Source organism: Gastrolobium bilobum, unplaced genomic scaffold (genome assembly GCF_033153095.1).
Source record: "Gastrolobium bilobum isolate Gb01-03AN ecotype WA unplaced genomic scaffold, APGP_CSIRO_Gbil_v1 utg4519, whole genome shotgun sequence".
In the NCBI taxonomy this organism is placed as follows: Eukaryota; Viridiplantae; Streptophyta; class Magnoliopsida; order Fabales; family Fabaceae; genus Gastrolobium; species Gastrolobium bilobum.
In genome coordinates this window covers 423,101-436,310 of record NW_026898712.1, presented here as the reverse complement: position 1 = coordinate 436,310, position 13,210 = coordinate 423,101, and the positions used below count along the sequence as shown (strand labels likewise).

The following is a 13,210-nucleotide window of genomic DNA, read 5'->3' as shown; positions in this document are numbered from 1 at the left end:
GATGTATCAAACTCTAATAGAGTTATGTGTAGTCTCCATGCCGCTTTAAGTCTTTACAGTACCATTACTTGAATACTTTGTCGAGTCGTGTTAGAAAGGGTCCTTGGTTGATAGATCATAGCTGGTATGGTATATACGAACAATTGCGTAAATGAGGAACGAAAGGTGAGTTTCCTAAATGTGATTGATCATCCTCGTGATTTCTTGATTGCTTAGGTGGAGTAAAATGAAATTTAATAGAATATGTATAATTTCATTTTATTCAATATCCTCATTTCATTATATTGTTAATTTTGTAAATATGAATAGTTTGTTTTTTATTTTAAATTTTATCATAAAACATCAAAGTAAGAATATAATGATTTTATTTTATCATTTTCACACTTTAGTAGATATCTAAAAATTTTCACTGGACCAAACGCATGTTTTATTTATGTATTGATTTTTTGTGATATCCACACAACCAGCACTGATTTAGGCAACCTGCTTCTTGGTTTAGCTAGCCGTCGTGTTATAATTATCTTAGGCAGTACAATTAGACAGTTTAACTGTGGTTTCATTAATAATGAACAATCTAGCTAAGTGAACTTGCCACGCAGTTAATAAACGATGCAATTTTACACGCAAATGAGTCCAAGTGATGTGTAGACGTGATTCATGAACCTTTCTTCCTTAGTAGCATTAACTTTCATCTGGGACTCAAAATTCAAAATCCCTCATTTCACTCGCCAATCAATCGTTTATATATTTGAAAATCAGAAAAACCACATTGAAGAGAAATTTGTATGAAGGGTAGTGTGTGTGTATTTTATCACTTAAGAAGAAGTGTTTGTGCCCTCAATTGGGAGGGGGAGCCTGTCTTTGACGCCTACGTCTCTTCCCATTCCTCTTCCCTCTAATGGTCCCACATTCCCAATTTGAAGAGGAGAGTTGTTGGCAAGAACCATAAAACCGCTCTTGTACATAACCACTTTGGGCTTGGTTTGAAGGTGTGTGAGAATTCCACGGAAGAATTCAGGAAATTATTAACAATTTATAACTTTCCATCCTTAGCATGTTTTGAGTTCCATCTCGTTTGAGGTAAGTGGTTTGCCTTGGTTAACAGTAGAGAAAGCCTCCTTATAAATCACATCTTTTGTTAAGAAAAGCTCTGTATTGGAATTTTTCTTAGTTCTTTCTTAAATACTTTATTTTTAAGGTTCTAGGATTAAATTGAGGTGAGTAGGGTGTCAAAACTGTGTGGGGCAGCAATTAGGATAGAGTGTCCAGTGTCCGTGTATGATAATATCTGTCTGACTGTCTTTGATCTTTATTTTGTTGCTATAAATAAATACAAGTATGAAATAGTTACATATTGTCACAATCTGGATGTGGACAAGCAAGCTAACAATTTGATCCAAGCCAAAATGAGCATCACATATGAAGCTCTGAGGACCATCTATTATTTAGGCGTACGGTGATATATTTATAGATTTAGGTTAGCTCTTGTACTATAAAAAGATATACTTTTTATATTTTCCAGTAATTTGTACGAAAGTCGAAGCAAAACTTGCTTATGGATAAAAGAATAAAAATAGGTGATTAAATGTTACAAAAAATAAAATAAAAAATAAGGTGTTTAAATATTGAGTTTTATAATTCTCATTCAACATGAGAATTAAAATTTTCCTACACACCCTCCGATTTTCGTGCTGATATGGGTCCTATATATAATTTTTCTAACAATGGGTTCCACATACTTTTTATCTCTACAACATAAGATTTCAATTCTCCTTCAACATGAGAATTATAAAACCCTTAAATATTTCAATTTAAACCCATGTCAACAATTATTTATTCGATCTCGATATTCCAGTAATCGTGAACCATTCACGTTACATCATGATCACTTAAAGAGGATGCTGACATCCTGGATTCATGTATTTGCTTTCCTTATCGAATTTTACCATCTCTCACTACACTATCAATTGTTTTTGGCCAGTAAAAATGATCCTTAGATCGATTTACCCTAAAAAAATAATTCTCAGATCACTTTAGAATTTTAGATATATAATCCAACATAAAAAATTCAGCATGTCTAAAAATAAGAAGTACTTAAAATGGAGACACATCGTACATCGGGAGAGAGGAAATTTACATATTTTAACAGCAATTTTAATTTCCCCCTATATATTTTGCAAGGATGAATTTTCTTGAAGTTTCTTTTTGTTTTAAAAGTTTTATAAGAGTTATGTTGTAGAAAAAGTGATTGTGTAATGTTATAGAGATTCGTTTTGCGTGCCGTAATTTCTTTTTTTTTTTCTTTTTTCTTCAAAAAGTGTGAGCTCCACAAAATGTTGTGTGTAGAAAAATTTGTTGTGTCATGTTAAATGACAAATGCAAACCCATTGTTTTAATACGGATAATCTGAACATGGATTTGGTCCTTTTATGTAATTAATGCCACTGGCTGCTTTATTATATCATTAATCCTAGCAGCTGTTTCTATGTATCAAAAAAGAGAATATGGGGTGTTCTCTCATTTTTTTAATCTCCTTAACCGGTTCATTCTCTGAACTAGTCCGATTGAAGTACTCTCGTGTAGGGGATAGCTATCCCAAAACCATTTTTTCATTTTCATGACTCAAGCTTAAAACCTCTAATTAAGAGACACGAGCTTCTTACCAGTTATACTATTGGTGGGATGTTATCATTATTAAACACGAACAACTTGCACAACTTGTGGGGACGTGCCACTGAATCCATTAATCACTTCTAAAAGTCAAATGTAGTTATGACTTAACACTAAACCACTTTTCCACTTCTAAGAATCAGCGAGCAACTCAATGATCCTCCCAATTGGATGAGATCTAAATCAAGTTAAGTTGCTCCTTTTCTATTCTCTTGGTATAACACATATCATACACATGATTTCTTTACTTAACTTTTTGCATATGCTTTTGCTTAATTTGCTTCCTTTTAATTTCTTATCACTCTTTAACTTTGTTTGCCTTAATTGATGGTACAAAATCAACATTTCAGCTTCCTAATGGACAAACTATATATTTGATAGGTATATAATACTGAAAAATAAAGCAAATAATTGCCCCCAATGAAATGACCCTCTCCAAAGCAAAAAAAAAAAAAAGGGGTAAGAGAATGATTTTGCAGTTAATTACTGTACGAAATGAGAAGGCAAGAAGAACCTTTGCCTCTTACTTCTAGTGGGAAAATTAGATGTCATGGATGGTGAAGCAATTTTGGTCACAGCTGAATTAAGGGACTGTTTGAGAGTGCTAAGGCAAACACCCTCTTCACTATCCTTAGAACAAAGTATCAATATACTTTTAATTCTGCCACCAACACTTGATATGTCAGCTTTAACTGCTGTGAGTCTCAAGCCTTTGAGGACTTGGATTAGTTCAGAGAATAGTTCTGGTCGATCATCACAGCAAACAGAAGCTTTGATGATTATATTGTCCTTGAACTTGTTGACTTTAGTGCAACTTTCATCTTGAATAGTGTCATAGTCAATTGATACTTCATCAATTTCAGTTGGAACTGTGAAGGCTTTGCTAACATCCATTGCTTTTCGCTTTAGATCTTTGACACGGTCTACCACACTCCCTAGTAAAGCTGCCTTGTCCATCTACAATTACACAAATGTTATATATACACTTTTTGTTAGCTTCATTCAATATTCTATCTTTCATTAAGATGGGTAAGTGAAATTCAAATCCTTATAAGACTTTGCTAACCATAAATATATGTCACTTCCAAATTCCATTAATTATCTTGTGTGAGGGCTAAGTACACTACTAACTATTGCATCCGTAAAAAGAGACACATCAAAATGTTATAAGCTTTAAATGGTAATACTTTATAAACTATGCCACTCTTGAAAAGAGACACATTAAAATTGGTTTACCTTATCAGACTTGGGAATCAGTTTTCTTAGAGTTGCAAGCTGTGCATTGATCCTGTCTCTACGCCTTTTCTCTGCTAGACTGTGACTCTTAGAAGCACTTGCTGCTCTCTCTTCTGGAGCCCCTTCAAAGGTTACTGGCCATGAGTGGAACTCACCAAATTGAAGAGAGGAAAAGTCAGACACATGAGGCAGTATTTGTGTAGGGATTGAATAAGGAGAATGATCACTGCATTGAGCCAAGTTGGTACCCAGATGCAAGCCAGAATCATAGTAATTTTCCATAGTCACAATGGAAACCATTCTAAAGTTTCTCCCATTCTCTCAGAGCTTTTTATCTCCCATCCGCAGCCACTGTTTGCTGCACTAATAATGGGTGATCTTCTTCTTATCTTGATAGTGATTGGTGTGATAAGCAATAACTTTTGATTGGTCAAAATGAAAATCGATTTTGGCTGTATCTTTCTGTCACTTCACCAATAATTTTTTTTCCCTCTAATAAATCTAACGAACTTGACTTTATAAGGAGGGTGGAAAATGAAGTGTAAAAGAATAAGAATGAGGGTAGTAATCTAATATTAGTTAGTATCCGTGCTGAGTAAGAATTTGTACCATAATTGAAATAGTATCTAACAAATAGACTTTCTTGATCAATGATCTCAAAAGTGTCATTTTACTTATCTTGAACTTTTGCCTCATAAGGTTACATTTTAAGATTAAGTGATTTTCATATAAAATAGCAGTGAAACTGTATGTTAGAATTTCTTAGCATTTACCTTAAAGACAAAATATTAAGATTGGTTAATTGTTTGATAAAGTAAAAAGTAAGCAATGAAGATTATTTCAAAGTGGTAGGCTTATGGTGGTGGATCCCATTAATTGAAGATACTTTAAGATCTTCCACATCGAATTGTCAATTTTGGTGGAATTAAGCTTTCACACTTTCGCCTACATCCCTGTACAATTATTCCAACCAATGTTTTAGTCTCTGCCATGATCACCAAGATGAAAAAAAGTTATACAAAGAAGAGAAAGACACAGGATCAATTAAGTAAAAAAGAAAAACCTAAGATTTGCTCATGCAATTGGACAAACGCATGTTGTAGCAACATTAGTAAAAGAATTGCCCTTCAAGTTTAAGACACCTGGGGGACCCATTTAACCATACAAGTCCAACTTTTCATCCTTCAAAGACAAGGTTTGGTTTACCTTCATGCATCTTGATTGAAAGGTGGAAGTTCAAAGCATTAGACTGAGTAAAAGAGACCTATTTTTTACACTTTGGTGTCACTCTGATTGAAAAGCTTGCTTAGTCTGTCTACAGCACAAGCTAGCAAACAAAGAAGCCTCAATTACAATCACTGCTGGGTCACAACGTAGGACCCTATACTCAACTCAAAATTGCAACTCATAATAAAGAGCACCTTAAAGGGTGACAAGACTTCTGATCAACCACTCACTTTGTAAACCTCTCTATCTATCTCTCAAAACAAATTGTGTGGTTTGTTATGAGTCCGTGTTGACGTAAAAGATACAAAATAATTAATAAGTTTACTCTAAAACTTTAAAGTTTTAGGTTGAGGTGACGTTTATTATGATATTAAAGTTAGAGAGATTAGGAGGTCATGAATTCGATCCTAATCGGTCTACACTTTCAGATGAAATTAAGAAAAACACAAGGTAAATAAAAAATAGACCTGCACAGCACAAGATAGCTCAAAAAAATGGACTTATGACATATTCAGGCTTCAAATCCAAAAAGTTATTACGTGAGATAATGTGTTAGAGACATAAAATAACAAAATAATTAATTAAGTCTCACCTTAAATCTTAAAGTTGTGGGTTGAAGTGACACTTATTACCTATGAAGCACCGACACTTCAAAAATCTTGACGTGTCGTGTCCGACACTTCCTGACACTTCAACACGCGTTATAGAAATTCAAGAAAATGTTCAAAGATTTCGTTGTGTTGAGTTTTTAGTTCCAACTATTAGATTCGTTGGATTACGATTACTATTTCATTGAGTTTAATATAAATATTTGGGATATCTTATATTTCTTTGCAAAATTGATGAATATGATAAGTTTAGTTTTATTTTTTTATTAAATTATTGAATATTAAATATAATATACACTACATAAATTAAAAATATTATTTAATATCAAAACATGTCCTAACGTGTCGAAATCTAACATTTTTAAAATTAACGTGTCGAAATCTAACATTTTTTAAAATTAACGTATCGAAGTATCGTATCATATTGTGTCACGTATCCCGTGTCAGTATCGATGCTAGATAACTTATTACTTCTTTCATTTCTTTTTCATCGTTTATTTTTCTCTTCTGTTTCTCCATTTTATATGTCAGATTAAAGGTTTTTTTTTTGGGTCCCATTACCTCAGAACATATCTGCAATATATATCTTATCTTATATACACACAAATAGTCGGCAAGTGAAGTGTTACGAGAAAAATGTGGCAAACCAAAAGGATGAAAGTGAACATAGACAGCACGTCTTTCGAAATTTTAACTTGTCAAGAAACAACATGATATTGATTTGAGAAATAATTGAAAGAAAAATAGCCGCCATTTGTAATTTACTCAAATCAAAATTTCCGTTGTTATAGAACTGGGACGAAAATGAAATAAATATATAAAGTCAAAAGTTTAAATAAATGTTATACCAAAGAAACTTTTCTCGTTTTAGATTCCTCATGTTCCACCACTTCTACCATACCCACTACCATTATATCTCAGAACGACCCCAGTTCAACGAATGGAAAATCATTGTTGTTGCGGGGGCCATAACCTAAAACTTGACCAGTTGAACTTCCAGTGTTTTGGTACATTGACCTCTTGTAGTAATAAAAAGCTAAATCAGTGTGTTCTACCAGGGACTGGTTGATTGATCCTAGATCTAGGAATGTTTTATGTTTAGGATAGAAATCTCTATTCAGGGAGTAATGGATTGATTTTGGATATAGGGCTCTATCAGGTATCTATGAATGAGATACCTTTAAGGTAAGCAAATCACTGTGCACAAAGCTAACAGAGTAGTCAAAGGAGAGGTGTGTATGCACAATGACAGCTAATGAGAGAGAGAGAGTGAACCTGTCAGATTTACCTCTTATTTATAGAGTTTACCTCTGAATAGTGGAATTTTGGACCTCTGATGAAATTTGGAGGGTCCAATGGTTGATTCATTGTAGTCACATTAGGATTAGTATAATTAATAAATCTTTCCTTAATATCCCACTTAGTTGTTTATTTTTCTTGAGTCTTCTAGAATGTGGGCCTTTACCGTGCTGCAATAATTGTCATTTTCGTGATGATGAACTTGTCTTCTTTTTCCGATAATTTTCCTCTGGGTTGAAACCCTTTTTGACCTACTTAATCGGGTCAGTGATTGCAATTATTGTCTTTAGTTGTGTTCAATATCAAACTCGTTGAGCTTTGCTGCTAGGATCGGGTCATGTCCTGGTCCTTGTTCAGTGCATTGGTTTGGGACTTGCCAAATGAGTCTAGACTCTTCTTTCTAGTCTCTTGTGCTGGCTTCTTTTTCCGGTAATTTCTCCCTTGAACTTTTTCGATTTAGGCCCATATTAAAAGTGGATGGGCTTTTCCTTTGACCTCGTTGCCGAGGTCTTTTCCCTGCTTTTCTGAGTTGCGGTGCTTTTTCTAAAATTTAGGTATTCTTATTGGTCTTCGCTCTGGATTCTGTTCTTCGGGTACTTCCTGGTTCAAACTGAGCGACTTTATTTTTTGTACTCTATGATTCAAATTTTAACTCGGCCTTTGAACTTTTGTGCCGGGTTTCGTGAGCTGGGGACCTCTTTGGTTGAGGTCCCACTTGAGACTAGCCGATCTTTCTAGCATTTATGTCTTGGCTGACTTCCTTGGACTGGGTTTTCTGGGTCGTGTTGGGCTGAAATCTTTTGTCCTTCCTTATTCCATTCGACGATTATGCCTTTAACTGTGCCCCTTTCTGACTGGTAGGATGTGCCTTGGGAGTTGCATGTTGCCTTCGCGTTTTGTGCACCATAACAAAGTCGTGTTAGGCTGAAATCTTTTGTCTTTTCTTATGACTTTTTGGCCTTTTTCCTTGATTTGAGCTTCAGAATTCGTTTGTAGGGGTCTCACCCTATGGAGATTGTTGCTCTTCCTCGTTCCATTTTGACAGATGTGTTCCTACACGTGCCCCCCAATTTGGCAGTCTCAGCATTCGGGCTGAAGTGTTGTTGGGCCACCATGCATATCTTTCTATTGTGAGTGACTTCTTATCAGTGCGACTAGATCTGAATTCCGCGTTCGACTTTGGTGCCAAGTTACCTGCAGTTTTGCTAGTGCTTCTATTGTTTCTGCTTTCTTGGTTGATGTTTGGTTCTAGAGTAGCCAGTCTTTCTATACACCGCATTGTTCGTGCTTCTGTGTTGCCTTGTTTTGGCTGACCAGGGCCTTTCACGTTCCTTTCGCGTTCTTGTGATTTTTTCGGCCTCCTCATGTTGGACTGCGTTCATGAGTCTGTTTGGGTCATCTAGAAAGACGAGTAGCTGTATATTAGAATGCCGACTTATTTTGTAATCTTTTTGCTTTTTCCTTTTGTGGGGGCCTTGAGTCCTTTTTTAGGTTGTAAAGTACATCACCGGGTTTGTTCTTGGCCTTTATTCTCCCTATATGGTCATTTTGAAATTTTGCATTGTTATTTGTGATGCACCTTTTGTTCAAGTTACTTGGTCTGGACCCATGGCGTTGAGCCTCTTTTGGCATTTCGTTATGCAAATTATTTAGGTCTGGCTTGATTTTTGTGGCTTTAGCACTTTTGAAGGCAACAATGTCACCTTATGGGTTGCTCGCAGGTGCAGGACTTGTAGCCCGAATTCAGGTCTGACACGTTCAATCGTGGGTCTTCACTATCCACCACAGCTTCTATACTGGGGCCTTAAGTCTAGACTCGACTTGATTTGCTGACGTCTTAGTGTAGGCAGAATGTTGCAGAATAATTCATCTTTTACTGAAAAGTGATAGTCTTTATGTAGATGCTTGCGATTCATTATTACGCAGTCATTTTAGGGCTTTTAGAGCTCGGAGCTATAGTCGAATTTCTAAACTTAGTCTCGTAGCCGGGTTGCTTGCAACCTTGTTGGCGTCTCACCCGCTTTAGGGAATCTTGGCGTGATCTGATCCCCCATGATTTCACAGGTCCTCCAAACATGATTTGGACCTGATTGTCTGACCCTCATGGGGTGCATCCTTTAACAAGTTGTTCGAGCGCGTCTTATAGCCTTTTGCTTCTTTTCGCATTCAGTTATGCTATTTGAACCCAACTTACTTTGACATGGAGTATAGTATCTACATGGGCGACAATTACGCCATGGCCCTAGTTTCGTACCTCTATGGGGGAACTTGTGGGGTCCAAACTCATGGCCCAGACCTTGGATTAAGTTGTTTCGTCGGCATATGTCGTCGTGGGCTTTCATTAGTTGAACCCAACTTACTTTGTTGTTACTTATTTTTTACTTTATTATAACTTGGCTTCTCTTGCCAAAGCTTTAAGTTTGTGAAAGCGATTTTCGCCTCTTTAGTTGGAGCCGAGCTTACTTCGCATCGACTTATTGTAACTTGCTTCTTTTACCAAAATTTTAAGTTTGTGGAGACAATTTTCAACCACTTTATGGAAGTAGTAATAATGTATTGTGGTTTATAATATGTCTATAATTTATGAAGGGCCAATTCTAGAAAACATTTGGTTGGTGAAACAGTATCATACAATTAAAAGCTTTAGCCGTAATTAACTTGTATCAACATAAACATTATTAAAATTAATTACGAGTTTAATTTTGATACACTATTAACGTCCATAATGTATTGTCACATCAATTGATGAGTTTGATAATACATGAGATGTTAACTCTATCAAATAATATGGCAACATATTATTAGGTAATATCATAAAACTTTTTTACATTTATAGATTATTTAACTTAAATTCATTGATTAATTACAATTTGTTAATTATTTCTTCGAAGTATTAATTTATTAATAAAAGTAATCACCTGAATTATTTAATTTAACCACACAGAAATGTGATTAACTACAAATGTCAACTGAGCCAGATGTATTTTATAATATAGCCTGTAATTATACGGAGAAGTGTATAGAGCCACCCTAGACTTACATCTTTTATAAATAGACAAAACACCTTCAAACTTTAATTTCGTCCCAATTAGTCAGCAACTATTGTTACAATAGATCTACTTAGAATTGATTTACTAACTGTGAATGAATACAAACCATTCATTCTTAATTCTAAGTTTTAAAATTTATAAATAAGTAAAAGAATAGTGTTTAAATTGCAGAAATTAATTATTGGAATAATAATTTTGAAAGAAAAAACACTGAACACTAATGAACTAAGTGAGCGACTCCACAATAATTCTCTTTTCTTTTTATGTAATAACAACTATGAGAAGAAAAACAGAATCAATTAAAAACAATATAAAAAAGTAAAAGAAGGACAAGAGCCTCAAGAGGAACTATAGGTGTAAATGTTGAGCATTATATGTTATATTCACCTGTACATCCCCTCTGAAGTAAATCTCTCTCCTAGCTTATGAAATAATAATAACAATAAGAAACAGAATCTGAGAACCTAAAATGTGAAAAACTGATCAGTAACATCAGTCCATGAAGTTTGATGAAGCTGTAGCTTGTCCAAAGATGTAAATCAGCTACTATATTTATGGTGAATTTGTAACTTAACCCCTCATCTCAGTACTCATTAAAATGGATTGCACCAACTTTCCACACAATGTAAGTTGTTGCAAACATCACTGTACTGATGAAAACAAATGAAAAGGCAATGACAAGCAGATCTAATCCCCCAGGAAAATCGAAAGTCAAGCCTTGCTTTGGCATCCCTCTTTTGCTGTCATCAAACAAATTAGTAGGTGCTTCTGGAAGTCTAGATCTTTTCTTCCCTCTATCACTTTCTTTTGAAGCATCCAACACTCTCCTCCTGCCCATGTCTGATTTTGATGATGTTTTTGATTCCGTGTACCGGTTGAGGACTCGAGCTGCCCTTAACCTCTCTCTTGCTGTCAGGGAAGATCTTTTAGTTGTAGATTGTGATTTAGGAGATGCTGCTGACCCTTGCTTTTGGATAACTGAACCATTGGAACCCTTTGATGTTTGGGATCCTGAATCAGCAGCAACTTTATCTTGCAATTGGAAATTTTCATCTTGAGGATTCATGGATGCTAATTGATCATTGTTGGCAGGTGAATTTTCAGCACTGCCAAAATCCTCACTACTGGCGTCTGCTGCGAGCTGATCACTATCTGCAACTGAAAAACAATGGCCAAATCTTTTTTCCTTGGCAAGCATTCTTGATCCATACATTACCAAGAAGGGTGTTGTAAACTGAGTGGCCTTTGGTAAAGAAGCTCCAATAGAATATCTTGATGCATCCTGATACTTTGCTTGCAACTTCTAATGGAGAATTAAAAGACTTGTGTTAAGTGACCAGAAAAATAACAGCCAATAATAACACGATTAAATTATACTGAAGTAATTGATGACAAACACAAAATAACCATTGATAACTCATTACATATAAGTCGGTGCTTTTTCTTATCAAGAATAATCTCATGACATATAAAGGATTCTGACCAGTAGCTAAACCCTCATTTTATCATCAAAAAGCTCTCTGAACCAAAACATAACTTAAGAACGGATCATAACTAACTATAGAACTACAATTAATAAATCTGTCTTCACAGTAATAGAAAAGTCCAGACAGACGCATTGGTTTGGTGCATGTTAACAAACTAGGTACCCACCAAAGCTCCACCCCCAAGGAAATTTGATTGTCTATAGTTCAGAGTAGTGACATAAAGTAATAATACACTGGAACATTAGCTTTCATGAGAAGTTCACCTAACGAATACTCTCAAAGCATTATTATTATTTGCTTACCTCCATAAAAGCTCCAAGTTAAATAATCCTTACCATCTAAAGTTCTGTATGCAGTGCCTCCAATCTCTTACAACCCAATACTTATATTTCAGCTTTTTTTTTTCCTGAACCCCTAACTCTAACAGCCACCTCTCCCAATCAATCCCCATACCATAAAACACAATCTTCTTACTATAGCAGAAATCCATAAACTTTTTATCTCCATATCCTTCCCAATGTTACCAGAAGAAGCTTGGTGAATCATCTCAAGGAACCACAATTCTTTGAGTTGCACATCATAAATTCAAAATTAATAATTTCTCCAATTAATCTATCATTTATTTTTTCCTTTTTTATTTATGTTTCTCACTTTTTTCCTATAGAACAAAAATCCAGGACAAAATTTTCATAGAAGCGTTTCAGATTTGCAATAAATTTTGGAGTAATAGAGAACACCACAGAACTTCATAAATTCACGTAACCTCATCAGCGCCAAGAACTGCTTATCTCTAAAGTCTAAATGTTATAAAATTTCTTCCTTCCACTTACGTTTAACCTTTGCTGGCTGTAAAGCTTCAAGGTGAATCCAAAAGCTTAAACTGTTAGCTCTGATAATATCACATGAAGAATCAATTCAACCATAAGGTTAAACTGTATTAATATTTCTATATTTCTCTAACTCTAGCACATGTTGAAACAGTGGCCACAAATACGTGTAACAAATTAAAGTCCGAGATGCTCAAAAAGGGGTATTCAAATAATCCTCAGATGCTTCAAAACCAAAGGAAAACATCTGATTTGAGAAAACCAGGAATGGTCCAATGAAACAAGAGGAAATGACTCTAACCAAAAGAGAAACATAATAGCTCCCAACAAGTAAAATGAATGGTGAAGAAGTAGGAGAACAGGAACCACATACCGTTGAGCTGAAGCTCATGATGGGGTTTAAAGATAGAGCCATGTTCTTGTCTTTCAAAGCCCAACCATGGATAGCCACAAAGAGTGGTTTTCCTCTTACAGCTAGATTGTTTATTCAGAATTGAAATTGCTGCTCTTAACACACGCCACATAGCGCGTGACCACACCGACTGCTGCTTTTTCAGTGTGAAAAAACAAAGGGGAATTACGGTCCATTTGATTATGTTCTGTTCTGTTTTTTTTTTTTTTTTTTTAAAAAAAAAATTGTTTTGTAAAGTAATGTGTTTTCTGAATTAATATTTTTTTAAGTTAAAAGTTAAAATATAAAACAGAAATAACTGAAATATGTTATTTAAATTTGATTTTAAAAACTAAAAAATAGTTATAATTTTTAAAATTATTATTACAAAATAGACATTATCAAACAATATTTT

The 13,210-nt window shown here is 34.8% G+C and overlaps 2 protein-coding genes across 3 annotated transcripts; both read right to left on the bottom strand.

The window, feature by feature from the left end:
- Window positions 1-2,893: 2,893 nt before the first annotated feature.
- LOC133318626 (transcription factor bHLH51-like) lies at window positions 2,894-4,241 on the bottom strand. The gene is made up of 2 exons (XM_061520649.1): window positions 3,907-4,241; window positions 2,894-3,627 (listed from the first exon to the last, which is right to left on the bottom strand). The coding sequence occupies exons 1-2, from the start codon at window positions 4,204-4,206 to the stop codon at window positions 3,154-3,156; spliced, it is 774 nt and encodes a 257-aa protein (XP_061376633.1). The 5' UTR covers window positions 4,207-4,241; the 3' UTR covers window positions 2,894-3,153.
- A 6,089-nt stretch (window positions 4,242-10,330) lies between these two features.
- Window positions 10,331-12,898, bottom strand: LOC133318604 (uncharacterized). 2 transcript variants are annotated; one of them, XM_061520618.1, is made up of 2 exons: window positions 12,778-12,883; window positions 10,331-11,390 (listed from the first exon to the last, which is right to left on the bottom strand). In XM_061520618.1, the coding sequence occupies exons 1-2, from the start codon at window positions 12,817-12,819 to the stop codon at window positions 10,674-10,676; spliced, it is 759 nt and encodes a 252-aa protein (XP_061376602.1). In that variant the 5' UTR covers window positions 12,820-12,883; the 3' UTR covers window positions 10,331-10,673. The 2 variants fall into 2 exon arrangements, with proteins under 2 accessions (XP_061376602.1, XP_061376601.1); XM_061520617.1 differs by having other exon boundaries at window positions 10,333-11,393; window positions 12,778-12,898.
- Window positions 12,899-13,210: the final 312 nt, after the last annotated feature.

Bases quoted from the DNA above. Each gene is read 5' to 3' on its own strand.
- LOC133318626 (XM_061520649.1), bottom strand. From the start codon at position 4,206: ATGGTTTCCATTGTGACTATGGAAAATTACTATGATTCTGGCTTGCAT. The intron at 3,628-3,906 runs GTAAACCAATTT...GTGTAATTGTAG, and splicing joins TGATTCCCAAGTCTGATAAG to ATGGACAAGGCAGCTTTACT.
- LOC133318604 (XM_061520617.1), bottom strand. From the start codon at position 12,819: ATGGCTCTATCTTTAAACCCCATCATGAGCTTCAGCTCAACG. The intron at 11,394-12,777 runs GTATGTGGTTCC...ATTCTCCATTAG, and splicing joins TCATGAGCTTCAGCTCAACG to AAGTTGCAAGCAAAGTATCA.